The following is a 20265-nucleotide window of genomic DNA, read 5'->3' as shown; positions in this document are numbered from 1 at the left end:
TATCCGCAAGTTTTTCGAAGATCGATACTGAAGAAGACCTCTGATGATTCATAGTTTCTTTTTTTTTTTTTTTTCATAATTTCAATCTAAAAATAGCTTTTTCTGTGAAAATCATCAATTGAATGTGAGCTACTGCTCCACTGTTTTCCATTAGTATGCTGATATGTGTCGTTGTGGGTGAAGTGCTTAAGTTTGTCTATGATTTGGGAAAGTTACACTTAAGATTGTCCTATAGGTATCCGTTTTTATTTGTTTCTTTGAAACAGTAATACAGTGTATGTGTGATATGCGAGTATTGCATATGTAAGGAAACCGTATGTGTAAGGGAAATATGAAGCAGAACCACTCTTATACTTTTTCTTGCATTGTATGAAAAATATATTGCATGAATTAGCATTCTTCTATCAAGTATTACAGCGTAGTCAGAACACTAAGACGTGATCGTTTAAATAAGGTCGGGATAGTTCTTTGGGGGGAGGGGGTAACTTAAATTCCCTTTACACTCATTTATACATACAACAAAAATTGCAAGTTTCAGGGGATTGGGCCCATCCTAGCCACCCTCTAGCTACGAATCTAATTTCAGCCTACCCATTTCAAAACTTCACGCTACGTTACTGCTAGTAAGTGCCTTCGTTTAGCTTTGCGAAGTAACTATTGCTTGGAATTCCAATCTGCAAAATATAAGAGATAAAATTAACCAAATGGTGCAAGTTTCCTCTCATATATACAAAACAATATTGCAATACCAACTACGTGAATCTTGTCCCATAAAGAAGCCGAAACCTCTATACCGAAGAGCCCTCCGAGATTTGATCATTGTTCACACGGACTGAAATTGTCATTGGAAGCCAAGACTTTAATATGAAGCAAATAATTTCTTTAAAATAGACGAAAACTTCGAAAGTTATAAGTATTTTCATATTTTTGCCTTTTGCCATAAAGAATCCGTAGCCCCCTATACTGAAGAGCCCTCCAAGATTTGATCATTGTCCACTTGGACTGAAATTGTCATTTGGAACCAACACTTTAATATGAAACCAAAAATTAAACTTTTACATCAATTTGAACTGATAGGGTTCCGGTTCACCCCACCATTATGTTTAGTTTAGTTAAGTGGTAATTTGTGACAGCTTGACATCATCAAAAGAATCTTTCACTTCCCCCCCCCCCAAGGAGTCCGTGCCGGATCCGCCACTGGAATCAATAGACACTTTTCCTATTCTTTTTGTAACCCTTGGTTGTGTAGGGGCTTCCTCGAACAAATAAAGAAGCGGTAATATTACAACCAAGGGGCGCTATATATTAGGTATTTCTTTAGTTACCTACCCCTAACCGCACAGAGCCATCTTTGGTAGAATAAAAAATGTTACGTGATATTCCAATCATGAAAGAGGAGAGGATGCTGTAAATATATTTCTTATTCATTTTGTCTGCCCTGCTTATCAGAAATTACTTTCTGTTGGAAGGGTACTGAAATGAGAGGGGCAAAATAAAACGTCGTGTCCCCTCCTACATGGTTGCATAAAAAATTACTAAAGAAAGCATTTTAAACTAAGATATCTAAGGTTATTACATTAGGTAATGATGCCATATTCAGGATTATATTATTATTATTATTATTATTATTATTATTATTATTATTATTATTATTATTATTATTATTATTATTATTATTATATGAATGTCTTTGGAGCACCGAAAGACGAGACGAACCATGGTATGTAGAGGTTTAAGATGAGTGGTCATAGGGGAGGAAAAACCAGGACTTTTCTCTGTCTGACACTCTAACGTAAAGATTATGTGCTACAGGTAAGAAGCATCATCATTCTACAATTGGTTGCTTTTACGTAGAATATCAGCTATTTCAATTCTCCTCCGTCGGGCTACTTACCTCATGTGGTAAATTCAAAACAATTTCAATTTAAGTCAAATACACTCTAAAACTTTTCCGTAATTAAACATGTAGGGAAAATTAAACATTAAATAGGGAAATATGTTATCAAAGTGTCCAAAAAAGTAGATAGAAGACTATCTAGTGATAAACATTGTGAAACTTTATAAAATTCTCCAAATTAGAATTAAGATTTACTGGAAAACATTCGTTATGCACCAGTGAGCATATAGTGAGCAGTGAGCACAGGGATAATAATTACGAAACTGTTTGCAAACAAAATTAGGAACACTAATGCAAGTGCGACAATATATTTTCTTTTCTTTTTTTGGTATCGTCATGAGTTTTACACATATGTTACCATTTGATTCTTTCCCACATAAAAAAATAAATAAAATAACCATAGTAATAAAAATGACAATGGCACTTCTGTGTGGTTCGAACCAACTACCTTCGGCATACAGACTCATTGCTTTAACAAACTGAGCTATTTGTTTACTTACGTGAACTGAGCCTGTTCTACGGTAAAGACGATTTTTTATTACGATCGTACTACCAATTCGTCCTTTTCCATAGGTAATTTCCACTATTTGCTCTATCTATACCTTAATACTTAGCATAGATTCATATATTTGGAGTTTGTAGATAATGTACGTAATAAGACATATTAGAAATGTTTCGTTAAAATTTTCGTTTGTAGATTTAATACACATTTCTCTCAATGACATAGATGTCGCTGCTTCGTGTTGAATTGCAGAATTCCCTCGCGTTCTTGAAAATTTCCCACTTTAGCAGAGTTGGTAATTCTCGAGATTTCGGTCGATTTAATGTTTTCTGCTTCTAAGTTATTTATTTTAAGCTAATATCTGACACAGATATTAAAAACGGGTTTGTTATTAGCCTGTCTTGCTGGGGAAGCCTTCCGAAATTTCGAACATATAAAGAAAACGGAGATATTTTTAAAAAAATCTTCAAAATAAAGAGTCGCGTCATTTATTTTTCTCATAGTGGTACCAAACTCCTTTATCAAAGCCAGCTGAAAAAAACTAGGCGAATCTTGTTTGAGACGTGCCTGAACTTCGGATTTTTCACCACTAAAATTTGAAGCACCATCAAAAGCTACAACAGTCAGTTTTGCAGTACTAAGCCCTCTTTTATGTACGTATTTCTTGAATAATTGTCTCTTTGATGCATTCTGCCTTAGTAGACTGAACTGGAACAGCCCAAACAAGGTCTTCTTCACTTTTCAAGCCTCTATTTAACGTATATAAATATTCAGAATGTCTCTTCCATGTATATCTATACACTCGTCTGCCATGAGTGAGAATTTACTAATTCTAGAGCTTGGCTTTTGTATGGCAACACCAGAAAATTCTAGAATAGAAGTAATAGGGTAATGCAACAAGTGATGTGGATTCTCTGGTGAGTTTTTTATATGCTGCCTGATTGTTCCTGAATGGTCTAGTGATACCACTGTACTAACTAGGTGTCTTCATTTGGATGTATGTGGTATTTCTTCGGAAATTGGAAATACGCGATTTTGTACAAATCTTTAGTTACTACTGAAATACCTTTACGCTGAATGTTAAACCGCTGACGGTCTTAAGTAGCAACATTATGACTTTGCAATGAGGCTTGTACCGCACACATATGGTCTTTACTTTTGTCATGTTTTCTTGCCATTTCTGAAAGTTCTTTAGATGAATATAAAGATGCAGGGACTAACAAAGGCGGTGTGCCTTTACAAATTATTCCACCCATTCATTTGGGAGATTGACGCTCTCACATTATCGTTCCTTGTTTCAAGCTCTGTTATCGAGTGAATGAAACAAGAGCAGTTTGCAATGCTGCTCTTGACGGAACAACTTGCGTGCGCCACCATCAGGGCGCCAGCTTATCACGGATAGATTTTCAGTTTCTTTGGAGTTACCTAATCAGTAATCACCTTTGTTTTACTGATTATAGTGAACCAGCTTTGACTTTGTTCTTTTATCAGATTTCAGTTCTAACATAGATTGTTTATGTAATTCTCAAGCAGTTCCTTGAGCGCAATACTTCACACAATTCCATGATAAATAGAAATAAAAATATAAAATCGAAGTTACAGTATACAACATTGTTATTCGTACGCATTGTTTTTTCAAACAAAATATTTAATTTCTCCATTAAACCACAGTATTGTGCTTGCTAATTGTCACATGTGGATACATTAGGGCTTTACAAACTAAAAAAACATAGAAAAATTAATTCGTAACAAATTAAATATTAATTAATAAAAACAAACAATGAGACAACCCCTGTTTTCATGCAACTTTCCTATTTCTACACGGGCTATTATACTATAAAGAAGTCATAAGAAAAACACAAACTTGTTAAGTCTAATATTTTGTGGCATATCCCTCTGCCTCAATTACTGCTAGACACAGTCTCTTCATTGAGTTTACAAGATTTTTGCACTTTTCGGGGATTATTTTATTCCACTCTGCTCCCATAACACATTTCAGTTCCCCTTTTGATTTCATACTATGCTTACGAACGTGCCTTTTCAAATCTGCCCACAAATGTTCAATAGGGTTTAAATCCGGGCTTTGAGGTGGAGTTTCCAGCAATTTTGGTACTTTCCAAATCAACCAAGACATAACAAGTCTAGCCTTATGTTTACTGTCATTGTCCTGTTGAAATCTGTAGTCAAGGGGCATACCCATTTTTTGCGCACTCTGCTTGACATTGTTCTTTAATATGTCACAATATACATTATCATCCATAATGCCATCAATAAACTGGATGGTGCCAACTCCCTTCGATGACATACAGGCCCAAACCCTTAGTGACCCACCACCATGTTTAACTATGGAGCGTGTGTTCATATTAATATTCTCTGTATTTTGTTTTCTCCATACCCTACGTACCCCATCTGACCCAAAAGGGTTTATTTTCGTATCATCGGACCATATAACACTATCCCAAAATTCTTGATCCTTATCACGATATTCTTTTGCAAATGCAAGTCGCTTCTTACGATTCTTCTTACTTACATAAGGCTTCTTTCGCGCTATTCGACCATGATACCCATGTTTCCACAATACACGCCTTACAGTTTGGTCACACATCTGCTTCCCGGACACATTTCCTACTAATTGACGCAGTGAACTTAATTTGGGATTTTCTCGAACTCTTTGAAGAATGAAACGCTCTTAGCGTGCTTTTAATTTACGTTCGTTTGGTCTTCTCGGTAAATTCCTCGTTGAACCGTGCTCTCTGAATTTTTGTACTATGTACTGCACAGCGGAGTGCGAGGTATTAACGGTACGTGCTATTTGACATAAAGAATTTCCTCTCAGTGCTAAGCTTATAATTACCTCTTTTAGGTCGGAACTCAGCTCCTTCTGCTTACCCATTTTGATCCGTGGTGTTCGAAGGAAAGCACGCGCTGCACGAACGATAATATTATTTACGATTAACAAGACAAGTCATATTAATGTACGAATAGAAATGTTGCTTGAAAACGTGTTTTTTTAATTATTACTATTGAATAGTTTTAAAAACTATTTTGGGTTGGTTTTTAAATTAAAATGTGTGAGCCAAACCTCACTCATATACACATAGTAGACATAAAAATAGTAAACGAAAAGTACACATATGTTACATTTCTTCTCGAACATTCAGGTGTACGAATAAGAATATTATAAACTGTAATATTTAGGTTGAAGCTATTGAAGCAAATATTTCAGTTACTAAGCTTCGTGTCAGCTACCAGAAAAGTATCACCAAGAAATTATTTATTGGACTATATTTTACACTTATGGCACCGTTGATAGTAATAACATAAAAAAATTGTATACCCCCTTTGGGGGGTTATCGAGCTGTTTTGCCAGACAGGACTAGTGATGGGCAGTGGGAATATTCCCGGTGGGAAGGAAAATAAAAAGTGGGAATATTCCAGGGTTTTTGCCAGGCATATAAATTCCCGGAAAGGAATTTATTTCCATTTCTTTATCTTCCAAATTATAACAAATTATATGACTAATTACTTTATTTTCATTTATTATGATTTATTCTAGGTTTGAAATAATTAGGAGATTAAAAAAATTAAAATTCATTGACTGTACTTTATATAACTAACAATATGATTTTTAAGTTCCATTTCCATTTGCACTAAAAAGTAGCAAAGTACTAATTTACAAATGATGAAAAGGAACCAGTTTGTAAAGTAATGGAGAAATTATGTAGAAATAGAGATTAATACACTCCGAACCACCGTTAGTAATAGATGTCGGTCTGTCTCCTGTCTCCGACTCGAATTTCTGAATAGGTGCTCGGACTTCTCTTCTCATGTGAATTAACACATGAAATTTCGAGAAATAGTAGGAAAAGAGGTCGGTGTGGCAATGTTACATGCAAAATTATAAAGATAAGTCAGTATCTTGCAAATATTGTGAACGTAACTATGTATGCGCAAATGTTGATAAAATCGTGAGACATGTGTCTACTGGCAGTTACCCAACCTAATTTGTTTATAACATTTTAAAATTTAAAATGTTTATAATATCATTAGTAGAGTCAAGTTTAGAAAATCCAGTTACATATAAATTTAAAATCTAGTTACATATAAATTTAAACTGTTTAGTGCTGTAAAAGTATGTGGACTTACTATACAATTTTTTCCACATATTTACTTGCATAGAACATATTGTAAGTAAATATACATTTATTTGTACTTTCTAAATATAATAAAATAACATAATACCGCTCAAAATATACATTTTAAAGAATTCTCTGGATACAACAATAATAATATACTGTAATAACAAACCGAATTTAACTTTGAAATCATAATATAGTAATAAATGTAATTTTCTTTGTGATTTTACATAAATTTCCGGAAAATTCCCATTTTTGGGAATCTTCCCGCGAATTTGCCATCTCTAGGCGGGACATCGCCTGTCACAGGGAGGGTGTAGAGGGGATGTTAGGGGTTGTAAAAAATTCCCTGTACACCGTTCGTAAAAAGAATTATTCGATTTTGATGCTATATTGACCAATATTACTTTGAAATTTCTCAATCATTACAATTACCTTCGATTAAAATCGATAAAGAATAAGGAATTGAATTTGTCACATTTTAAAATACACTTTACGTTAACTTTGTAAAAAATGTCGGATTTTTTTTTTTTTTTTTTTTTTTTTTTTTTTTTTGGAGAGCATGCTACAATGTATGTATAAATAATAAAATGTAATTAGCTAGCACTGAGTAGAAAAATTAAGACTATTTGTGACTTTTCTCACTCTCAATCTACTATGGAATGATACGAAAAAACGTTTATCCTTACAACGATAGGTATAATGTTGTATGTTTCATTTTGTTTTATTATCAATCTCTGCCTATTTAATGAAAAGGAATCAGAGGAGAATTATGTGAGCAATATGATGTATAAGGAAAAGAAAGATATATTGAGATTTCGAATTATTATTTAGGTAATCAGTAACAAAAAATTAAGTGTGTGTTGATGTTTCTATAGCAACGTCGTAAATAATATACATATACGAAGACATATTAACGAGTAAGGAAGTGAATGTATGAAGGAACAAATATTTTTATTGTATATGTAAAAAGTCGATTACAAGTGATCAAATATTAAACGACAGTTAAGAAAGTGATACAAGGCGTGTAAATTATTATGAAGATTAACTTTTAAGGTAAAACGAACCAGTGACTCCTTACATCCTCCTTTATTCTGAACTGAAGGAGAGTGCTTTATCCTCATGCATTTTGATTACCTACAGTTTCCGTAAATAATCACAATTATCAAATTTTACTTTGATTTTAAGGTCTAATTGAAGTTAAAGGCTGTTCTAAATCGGATTCGCATATAATTATTGTTTTAAAGTTTATTTCGTTTAATTTTTCTGTAAGTTCCTGTTTAGGTGGTCACAAAATACAGTACTCACCCTATTTTGTATTTAATTAATTAATATTGTATACTTTTATCAACAGCCGAGAAGAAACTACAAGTAAGGACAGACGATGCATTTCTTTTAAAATATCTGCGGGCCAGGAAATTCGATGTTCAAAAAGCTTTTAATATGGTAAGAACTAAACAGCTAATATACTAATATTAAGTTCTTTATACTAACTGTGCTAAAAATATCACTATTTCGGCCAGTCTAATACTTTATCAAATATTATAAATTTTGACTTGAGAAATGGGTAGACCTATTTATTTATTCAACTTCCCCAGTTACAGATGTGTTGCATAGATCATTCAATTCAAATTACAGGATAAAAAAATGTAAAATGAAATATAAAAATAAAAACATAAATTAAAAAAAATAATAAAAATAACATGTGTCAAGACCCAAAATCTACATAGTCTACATGTTAAATACTGCAAACCATGTAAATTCGCCCTAAATATATACAGAGTGTCCCAAAAGTAATACTGGAAAATGAAACCACGGATTCCTGATACCAAACCAAGAAAAAATGTTTATATGACATATAGCCCGGAAATGGACAGGGGCAGAGCTAGACAGTTTCGAATGTGAGGCAATAGAACTTCACACCTGTCAGCGGAGGAATGATAAGAGCTAGGTAAGGGGTTTAGAAAGACATAAATATCATATTGGCTTGACATGTTAAACGCATGCCACCTAACTTGTCAGAGGTTCTCCATACGTCATTTAGGGATTCACCGAATGTCTGTACGTCAGGGGTAATGAAACGATGCAGTAAAGATGGAAAACATGCAGAAAAAAAGTTATCCATGGCATGATTCCACGCACGTATATAATGGGAGTCAAAACAAAAATCACTTAACATGGTTGCATAATCTCAAGGAGCAATGGAAAGTGGTATGCGAGATAGGAACTTGCAGAGAGAGGGCAGACATAAGAACAAGTGTAACTAGTTGCGCCATGTAATAAAATAAAAGGCAGAATCCACAACAATGTACTGTATTTGTAACGTAGTATCTTACACAGAGTGGCATTACAAACTACTAGCTCATACGTGCTAACAATAAACGTACTTACAGAAGATGTTCCAAGTGCTGTTCCCCCACATGTATGGAACGTGCCAATCTTGAGTTTTGAATATATTCCATCACTCCCGGTGTGTTGTGTAACTGTTCACATGCATCTTCAATCCAGTTTTGTAAATCGGCAAGTTCCTTTTGCTAAGTGTGAAGTTCCTTTCCCCCACATTCGAAGCTACCTAGCTTCGCCCATGTCCACTTCCGGACTATATGTCATATAAACTTTTTTCTTGTTTTGGTGCCAGGAATATGTGATTTCATTTTTCGCCATTACTTTTGGGACATCCTGTATATCTGAAAATGTATAAATGATTATGTCTGCACATATTATTTTGTCAGACATACCTATAGTATTATTGATTCTAGAAATTTCGAAAGTTTTAAGTGCAAAGTTCAATTTATTACATCTTGTATACTGCACTGTTGGAAGTAGTACTATTATAATACAAATTCAAACTTTTGTAGAAAACACTTCTTGGTATTTTACATACTATCATATGTGTTCTTAAATTACATTGTCGAGCATTAAATTGTATTTTTCCAGAATGCACCATTGTGTAAAATTCCGTTCATTAGTTTATTGCTTCTCGTCTGTTTGTCAAAGACTCATAGTTAAAATATTTCAATAATTGATTGTAAGATGCTTTATCTAAATAAGCTGACTTATAGGGATGCGCACGAGACAAGATTTGAGACTGTCTCGACTCGAAAATGTGCTGTAAAAGTGATGTCTCGACTCGAAAAATATATATTTTTCTATTGGAAGAGCTGTGTCTCGACTCGAATTTTGTCAGGAAAATTCTGTCTCGACTCGACTCGAACGCATCCCTACTGACTTATTATACTTCTTAAAATTGATATATACAGTATATCTAAATATTGTACTTTCTTTGAATGATTTCTATTCTATTAGCTTGCTTCTGGTATATTGAACACCTGATGATAAAGGCATGTGAACCAAATTATTATATAACAAAGATATTGTACGGACATTGTAAAATTCTTGCGTCTTCCTCATAATAAAACTTACCGAGTTCTATTATCTTCATTGATAAGGGTACTAGGAAAGTTTTGCAATAGAACAGAACGGATCATCACAGGAGTTTGCAATTTAACGCGCGTTTAGACAAGTCCAAACCTGCACTGTAGAAGCTCTAGCCATTGTTTCAGTGTCAGCTGGTTTTCAGCTGCGTTAGCGAAAAGAGGCGGAGATGTCGTGGATAAAAACTGAATACCGGGCAATTTTGCGCTACAATTTTGCACGTGGTTTCAGTGTTGATCAGTGTTTAAAGGAAACGACTCTTGTGCTTGGAGAGGATTATCCTCATCGTACAATGATATTTAGGTGGTACCGAGAATTTCTAAAAGGAAATTTCAGCCTTGAGGACGCTCCAAGGTCAGGTCGGTCATCTTCATCTGTGACTGAACAAAACATTGTCGTAGTAAGGAAAATGCTTGAGACAGATGGACGGGATGCATACCATCAAATAGAGGTATGCTTGGGCATTAACGCACAAGCAGTTCGTGTTGTTCTCCACGATCACCTTCAAGTTAGAAAGCTTTGTACCCTTTGGGTACCACATAACTTGACCGACCAGCAGATGGCACGCCGTGTTTCATGGTGCCGTGAAATGTTGAAAAAAAAAAATGGAAAGTCTTCTCCTGTGAACAGTATTGTGATAGGTGACGAAACTTGGCTCTATTACTATGACGTCCCGACCAAGGCTCAAAACAAAGTGTTCAAAGATGAGGAAACCCCCGTGAGTGATCGAAAGTCCACACCAGAGTGAAGAAGAGAATGGTGGCGGTATTTTTTACTGTGCGAGGAATTGTCAAGCGAGTTGTCTTAGAAACACAGAAGACATTCACAGCGAGGTGATATACAGAGGAATGCCTGCCTGAAGTTCTTACAACTCTCAAACAGTTGCGCCCTAACTAAAGGATGGACATATGGATTCTTCACAACGATAACGCCCAGCGCACCGTTCAAAAGTTTTCTCAGAGTATTTGGCCAGCACTGGAGTAAAACTGGTAGAGTACCCTCCCTACAGTCCAGATCTCGCTCCCTGTGACTTCAAGCTGTTCCTCATGTGAAGATCAGACTGAAAGGAAGGCGTCTTACAAGCGATGACGCTCTACTAACAAAGGGGAAGATGAGTGTGCCCAGATCTCTGCCGAAAGTTGGCAGAGTTTCTTCGACGACTGGTTTCGAAGAATGGAAAAATGTGTAATGTATGCTGAAAAGTACTTTGAAAAAGTATAAGAAATAAGGTCGTCTTGCAAAACTTTCCTAGTGCCCTTTGAGGTTATAACTGAATGTAACGCCGAGTTCCTTGCATGGATGTTTTCTTTCCAGTTCAATACCTTAAATATAATACTCACATTTTACATATTATTTACAGTATTCAGTATTTGAAAATACATTTAATAATAGCACTTTTCAAATTTCAGATGATTTTATTTTTGACATTCTATTGAAATGTACTATTTATGTATTCATGTAATATGTTTGCCACATACAAATCTTTAGATCATCTGTGTACATTAGGCATTTTTCATGTTTAACAGTTAATGGCAAATCATTTACATATATTATACACAAGAGAAGTCCTAGATTCGAGCCTTGTGACACCCCAGAGTTAACATTATAGTGACAGGATTAACTTTTCTGCAGTTTAGATATTATTCTTTGTCTTTAAGATATGGTGCTTCTAATTTCACTAATAAATATTCAAGTCCGAAATTTGACAGTTTAGTCAACAAAACATCATGATTTATTTTGGCAAAGGCTTTTGTAAAATCAAAGTAAATAGTATCAATGCTTTTGCGTCTTTCTATTGAGTGTAGTTTATCAAATTCGTAATTGTTGATCTGCTGCGTTCAAAACTGTGTTTAATTATACAAATATATTTTTTTTATTATGCCAATAGATACACGAGTATATGATACTTTCCATGCATGTAGCAGGAGCGATATTTTGCAAATATCAAGGAAAACGTTTTAAAAATCAAGTTTTATAAAATAGATAAAGCATACTTGAGTATTTATGCATATTTCCTTTAGAATGTAAGGTGAAATAAATTTACTTCACATGATATTTTCTTAGGTTTTAGTATAATGACAGTCTCATATTCTATCTCGATAATTAAATCTAATCTCAGTGTATTGTTTAATTCATTATTACCATTTACCTTACAACTGTATAACTAAGTGTATTTACAATAAACCCATTTAAAGTATGTTGCAAGGCTCCCCCAGCTATAGCCTTGTAAATACTCAATTATACATTGTTCAGAGTCTTAACATGAGGAAGTGTTTTATTACCACATTTCTAATTTTGTATGTAGTTCCAGAAATATTTTATATTATTAGTTATACTATATAATAATACTAATATTATACTTTTGTATAATTATTGTAAGCGTTCATCATTAACTTAAAATTTATTCTAAGTTTCCTAAACATCATTGAACTGTATTTTTAGTTCTCCTTATGTTTTCTATAGTATTCCTTTTGTTTCAGAGTATTTATGATTTTCTTTTCGATTTATGTATGCATATGGCACCATGGCATCAAATAAAAATCGTACAATATTATCGAAATACTCTACTCCCTCACTTACATCTTCAATTATTTCCAAGGCAATCCAATCATCATTTCTGAAATCTTTATTTATTTCTACGTAGTTTGCTTTTCGAAAATTATACATAACTACCGAATTATATTTTGGTACTGTTATCATTTTCATAATATCTAGGTCTATACACAAAGCAGGAGTTTACACATTGACTTTAATTACAAAACATTGACCTTGAACAACCGTAATAGATGATTTATTACGTTTGTTAATACTAGGTCTAATGTTTTCCAATTATTGTTTTAAATGGTATTTATAGATCGTAAATTATAAAGATTAAAAAAATAGCTAATGCTCTTTAATTGGATTCTACTATCATTAAATCATATTTTAGTTCACCTATGAATATTAAATTGAAGTTCCCAATAATTATTCTATTACTATTTTGCAAACTATATTCTTTAAAAATTGTATAATATTCTAGGTAGTTTTCTAAATCATATGAAGAAATAAAATATACTGTAATAAACCAATAAATATTATCACGTCATATTGTTTTAACAAATAATTTTAAAATTTTACTGTACTGTATCTCAAATGGATCAAAAATCCAATATATTTCAGGCAACTATTTTCTTGTAGGCCTTATATCTGGAGAACTACATATAGTGTAACCAAACCCAAACTATCATTTGTCAGTATGGTGTGCTTATTCCGTAGAAAATACGAAAACTCGATTTAGGGACTGTTCAAAAATTTTGTGGCCCCAGAGCCAAAAACTAATTATTGGCCAACAAAAATTTTCTTGTAGGCTTTATATCTGGAGAACTATATATAGTGTAATCAAACCCAAGCTCAGTATTATGTGTTTATTCCGCAGAAAATATCAAACTCGGTTTAGGGGCCGTTGAAAAATTTTGCGGCCTCTGATCCAAAAATGCATCAAAAGATTCAATATATTTCAATCAAAAATTTTCTGGTATGCCTTATATCTGGAGAACTATATATAATGTAGCGAAGCCCAAACTATCACTTAACTCGGTGTGATGTGCTTATTCTGAAAAAAAAAAAAAAAAACGAAAACTCGATTTAGGAGCCATTCAAAACTTTTGTGTCTCCTGATCCAAAAACTAATTATTGGCCAAAATCGCAATCTTTTGATTGATTTTTATGGATCTCCTTAAAATTCTTGTCCAAGATCGCAATCTTTTGATCCATTTTTGGATCATTCCTAAAATTCTTGTTAATCATGTCTAACAGAGCGATAAACTTTATATTATTTCCGAACAATTCCTCACAAGGACTTTATGTTTTAACCAGTTTTCAGTTAAAACCATTACATTACTTTACATATATTATTTAGTAACAAGTTTTCACTACATTCATCGGCAAATTGTCGGCAAAGGAATCCAAACTTTTTATATTATTGTTAGTAGCTAGAAAGTTAGCAACTTACTAGATTTGCTTTTATGTTTTGCCGCTTTGTGTAACATCGAGTTTTGAAAGACGGGACCTACTATTAACGTATTATCCCTACCACAAACAAAGCTTGAATCTACTGCAGTTGATGGCAGGGGTAAAAGTGCGAGGGAACGCTGAGGGACGACGTACCCCTACTTCCAGAAAATATTTGTGGCGTTCCTCCACTTGCTAAAAATATAAATGACAATGATAGGGACGCGGAACGGCGAGACGTCATGCGTCCCCCTATCTTTTCAGATCCACTTTTACCCCTGGTTGGTGGGTGAACAGATCATCGTGCAAGGTCAACCCTTATAGTACACATCTTACCTTCAAGAGAGTTACAGTAGATTACAGGATAATGTTCTTTGGCTTATTATCAACCTTTTAGATGTACACACCTTCTTTTACGAATGAGATGCTAATATGAGACAATCATGGATGAAGACTGTTAAATTAACATGTGCCAAAATTGTCAGGGAAGCCCAAACAATACCTTAACTTATTAGAACTAAACAAAAGTATCGGAACTGAACTGAAACATTTGGTTACTATCACTTCTCGCTTCTGTATAAGTCGAACGAAATGAAATATACGTAAAAGAAATGATTTTGTTTTCTTCTGAAATATGCGATTTCCTTTTGTTCCGATTTGTAAGTAGTAACAGACTGGCTCACTGGTTTTCTCATAATTTTACTACCTTTGCACATTTACATAGTTTCATCTCATATGAATAAGTAGAGCTAATATAAATTATTTACTGTAAGTTTTTCATTACCCAAAATTCCAAAATTTGACCGGTCATTAAAACAAATACTGTAAATTTTTGGAAATAATAGAATTATTCATATATTCATCCAGAAACTTGTTGTAATCTATAAACAAATTGATTTTGCAGTTGTTCTTCCAATTTAAAAAAATGTATAAAAGAAAATTATGAAGCTGTAAACTGCAATAAGTAACTTCATTTTAATTTATAAAATAAAAAGATATTTCTTCCTCTTTGAAAAGAACCACATATATACCCTTCCTCCAAAGTCAAATTTCCGCGAGGCTCGGTATGTATAACCATAGATAAGTAGATATAGCCATGAGTAAAAAATCTTCCTTATAAAGATTTTTTGTATAGACTTTTCATTAAATAAAAGCACTTTTAATTTCTATATGTATTTTTTCTGTACTTTACACGCATAGAGAGAAAAACACCATGTAAATTTGTATTACCAAGAATGAAACAAATGTTGAAAAATTTCCAGTTGTGAAAAGTTTTTACTGGAAAATTATAAAGTGTTGTTATTTATTATTCCTATATATGTATTTAATCTATTTTATACCTTATGTTGAGATGGCCATGGATGTTTGTTTAGAACGGAATATTTTCCGAAAAATATAGTGTACAATTTTCCGAGTCAAAATTTTTATTTCACATCATTATTTACAATCATGAAAATTTACGAATATAATTTTTGTTTCTAGATAAAATCTTATTGTATTATGAGAACAGCAAATCACAAGATATTTGAAGAAGCAAGGCCATCACTCTTGAAAGAATGTTTTGAACAACAATTACAGACTGTATTACACGACAGAGACAAGTTAGGAAGAAGGGTATTTATATTCCGAGCAGGTAGATAATTTTCATTCATTTGCTTGTATTTAGACTTCTCTACTGTAAGATAATTTAGAATAGATATATTATAGATATGTGAAAAAAGGAAGAAAGAAAAGTAAAAGTAAAATAAACTTATCAATTCTGTACTGCTTTATTATTATTAATATTGTTGATAAATGTAAATGTATAAATATGTTCGTACTCCTTTATGAATGTATATCTATAGGGAGAGTATTCATATAATGTATGTAAGTATAGGGAGTGGGCACAAATTCGCTTTTCGTAATATGTGAAGAAATAAAATAAAAGAAGCTGAGCGCCTTGACAATCATCATTGTTGTTACAAATACTGTCTTTCACCATACTTAATGCGCAAGGTACATTTCTTGAACACTGACTTGTAAATGTTATACTGAGGATTGGTATCACATCTCTTGAATGATTATTCAGTTAGAAGTTTTAAGTGATCCAAATCCTGTGGTTTCCCGGAAAATATCTCGTCTTTGACAGTACACCACATGGAGAAGTCGCATGGTGTGAGGTCACATAAACAGGGTGGCCAATATTTCTTGAACACTGACTTGTAAATGTTATAACACTACTGAGGATTGGTATCACATCTCTTGAATGATTATTCAGTTAGAAGTTTTAAGTGATCCAAATCCTGTGGTTTCCCGGAAAATATCTCGTCTTTGACAGTACACCACATGGAGAAGTCGCATGGTGTGAGGTCACATAAACAGGGTGGCCAATATTTCTTGAACACTGACTTGTAAATGTTATAACACTACTGAGGATTGGTATCACATCTCTTGAATGATTATTCAGTTAGAAGTTTTAAGTGATCCAAATCCTGTGGTTTCCCGGAAAATATCTCGTCTTTGACAGTACACCACATGGAGAAGTCGCATGGTGTGAGGTCACATAAACAGGGTGGCCAATATTTCTTGAACACTGACTTGTAAATGTTATATCACTACTGAGGATTGGTATCACATCTCTTGAATGATTATTCAGTTAGAAGTTTTAAATGATCCAAATCCTGTGGTTTCCCGGAAAATATCTCGTCTTTGACAGTACACCACATGGAGAAGTCGCATGATGTGAGGTCACATAAACAGGGTGGCCAATATTTCTTGAACACTGACTTGTAAATGTTATAACACTACTGAGGATTGGTATCACATCTCTTGAATGATTATTCAGTTAGAAGTTTTAAATGATCCAAATCCTGTGGTTTCCCGGAAAATATCTCGTCTTTGACAGTACACCACATGGAGAAGTCGCATGATGTGAGGTCACATAAACAGGGTGGCCAATATATCTGGTAGCACGACGATCAATCCTTTTATCGAAAGGTTAATCCAAGAAATTCCTCACATTAACACCGAAATGAAACGATGCTCCATAATGTTGCCACTTGAACTGATTGTGAGTGTTTTCGTAACGAGAGTTCTTTGCAAGTTCGGAAGTGATAACTTCCTGCAACATCTGAAGGTATGTCATTGATAAGAGTTCTTTTAAAAAAGAATGTTCCTATGACACAGTTCCAAATACCACCAAAAACCAGAGCACCAGAGACGTTTAACTCTTCGTCACAATCTCGTAGAGATCGGGTCAATCCAATAAACACAATTGTGTTTATTTACTCGAGCGTTCATCTTGAATGAGGTCTTATCTACCCATAAAATTCGTTTCCAGAAGTCTATGTCAGCTTCGTTCCGAATAAAAATCTACTCAGAACTCAACACGCATTCTTAGGGTGTTTTTTAAAAAGATTTTCTCGATAAAACGACTCATGTGATTTCGTCCATATTTCATAAAAAAATATTACATTAGTAACCTAACAGTATGGCATAATTTATTTGTCCTGAAAAAATGTGAGGGGGATAGTTCATTCTTGTGGTGAGTTTTTCTTTGGGGGGAGATTTTCTAAAACACGACTCAAACGATTTTGTTTATATTTCACAATTAAATATTTCATTAATGACCTGACAATATGGCGTAACTCATTTGCCCTAATATATATATATATGAGTGATAGATTATTCTTGAGGTAAAGTGTTCTTCGAACGATTTCCTCAAAAACGACTCAGACGATATTGTTCATATTTCATTAATAAATATTCATTAATAACCTGACAATATAGCATAACTAATTTTCTTCAATAAAGCTACGAGAAGTAGTATATTCTTTAGGATGAGTTTAGCGGACATTTTTTTCTCAAAACAACTCAGGAGATTTTGTTCATATTTCATAAATAAATATTATATTAATAAATGGATAGTTTATTCCTGGGGTACGCTCCTTTTCAGACTTCTTTCCCGAAGACGACTCAATTGATTTGGATCATATTTCATAAATAAATATTACATTAATATTCCTATAATGTTGCGTAAATCACTTTCATGAGAATATCCACAAGGAGTAGTTTACTCTTGGGGTGAATTTTTTGGCAGTTTAATGAAAGATGACTTCTGAGATTTTATTATTTTATATACAAATATTTTATCAATAATCTTTACACATTAGATCAGCTATTTTTTAATGGAAAATCTAGAAGAGGTAGTGAGTTTGCTTTGAGTGAAATTATCCGAAAACACCTTGTAATTTTGTTCGTATTTCAGAAGAAAATGTTTCATTAATACACGTAACTGCAGCACACTAGGATTTATTTTAAGAAACTGGAGGGAAGAAGTTTAGTGCAGTGGTCCATACGTGCAAATCCGTTGAATTCTCAAATTCGATTTTTTTCGACGATTACCGTACTTTCTTCTCATTTTGTTGCTCGCAAGTAAAAAGTTGGAAACTTATATATTTTAGTAATTTACCAAAGGCTGCGTATAATGAACTCTATTTCCTTCAAACCTGGAAAAATACACATTATACCGAGAAATTAGAAAAAAAAGAATAAATAACTATCCAAAGAAAAGTAAACTGTGGTACGTTCTTATGTCGAACCTGACCAGGATCATATTTTGCATTAAAATATTAAATGGTTATAATATTCTGTCACATTATAGACCTCATTTTTTAAAGAAGAGTTAAAATATTATTTAACTGCTCCTCGAAAAACCGCTATGTGACATTTTTGTCAAAAATGAGTTATGCTGTGCAAATAAACCTCAAAGCTTCCAGGCAGCATCCCTTATAATATGATAAGCGAATATTCAATTTGTAACGAAACACTCTTAAACCCCTTTCCTTCCGAATGACCACCCCGGGCCAAAATCCGTACTTAAAAGAATAAAAGAACAGCACATATCTAACTTTCAAAATACATCTTGCCCACCGGGGAAATAATCCTGAAAAAAGTGGGGAGAGTTTTCGCCGGTACTGTAGTATTAAAAGGCCGCGTAGCGCACCCAGATAATGTAAATATATCACTCTCAGTTTTAATACACAAAACTTAAGCCAAAAATGATTTCAGTTGTTCAAGGAAGTTACTTAGCAATGACACCCTACTATTTCATATAACAAGGATAAACAATTTATTATAAATAAAGGGAAAAAAATCAGAAAAAACAACTAATAGTATGCAAAAAATATTAGCAACTGGATAATAAAAAAATCATACAGTTCCTGATGGAAACAGCTTAGAATACATTTTTTCTCAAAAGCGCCATTCCAACATGGCCTACAGCAACCTCTAATTTTCACATCTTTAAATAGTCAAATTTTCAATTAGCAAAATTTTACACTTGCTCGTGTCTAAATGTCAATCCTTAAATAGTCATCTTTCAAATACATTGAGTATACTCACGGAAATCCACTGACAAAAATTTTCCACCATTTTCACAAAATAATAATAATAATAATAATAATAATAATAATAAATTAATTTAACAAAGTGTAAAGAAACAAACACTACGTACCTTAAACAGTGACCAACTGACGATCGACGTCAATTGATCCATGGCTTCCATTCCAGGTTCAAAACCAGCCAATCACAATCCGGATTTTAGATCACGAGGGCCTCGTCATTTTACATTACCAGCTGGTACCAGATCTTCGAATATATTTTCTCAATTCATTACACACCTGTCTGAGACCAGAAAGATAGGATGGAAAGGGCAACGGTAGAATAAGGTCGTATGTCTCCATAAAATAAAAGATGGCGCCATCTACTTCCTAATAAATCCATAATGATAAGTTACCTTATTATATATACATACATCACCCTAATCCTCATTACCATATTTGTGACAATCCATGTTGTCACAAATTGTTTTGCCAAAACAACGAAAAAGTAATAGATAGGCTTCAAGTTCTAATTTCGTACGTATTGATCTCTATGTGCTTACAAAGGCGCAAAAGATAAACCGACATGTGCTACATAAACAGAAAAATACTAATACGATATTGTTGAAGCAAGCTACAACAATGTCCAGTACATAATATACGCAGAACCAATTTTATTATATTTTCAAGTGTTTCCGTGTATATTTGGCAAAATTTTAAGTTTGGAATGTTTTTTTCTTCTGAAAAGTTGTGGTTTTAACAAATAGCGATTCTTCGAGGCGCAGCGACGTGTATATTTTAAAAAGGGAAACTCCATTTCCAGCCAAATGTACTTACTATAGGTGAACTCCCTTAGGGAAGCTATAATTATAACTAATTTTGAATATTATCAGTATGCATTATGTATTATCAGTATACAAATTTAATGATAAAATTCTCCTTCGT

At 33.4% G+C, this 20265-nt stretch overlaps 1 protein-coding gene across 4 annotated transcripts in view; it reads left to right on the top strand.

Annotated features, from left to right (window-relative positions):
- Positions 1 to 20265, top strand: part of LOC145693310 (alpha-tocopherol transfer protein-like) — a 90369-nt gene that overhangs the window by 54546 nt on the left and 15558 nt on the right. For all 4 annotated transcript variants that reach the window (XM_081769177.1, XM_081769180.1, XM_081769178.1 and 1 more), the window contains exons 3-4: positions 7890 to 7981; positions 15443 to 15593. In XM_081769177.1, the coding sequence (XP_081625303.1) occupies positions 7890 to 7981; positions 15443 to 15593 (243 nt within the window). The remainder of the gene's footprint in view (positions 1 to 7889; positions 7982 to 15442; positions 15594 to 20265) is intronic.

Source organism: Thermobia domestica, chromosome 8, assembly GCF_964235325.1.
Source record: "Thermobia domestica chromosome 8, izTheDome1.hap1.1, whole genome shotgun sequence".
Lineage (NCBI taxonomy): Eukaryota > Metazoa > Arthropoda > Insecta > Zygentoma > Lepismatidae > Thermobia > Thermobia domestica.
Note: the sequence above shows the minus strand (reverse complement) of the source record. Positions and strands in the feature narration are given on the sequence as shown.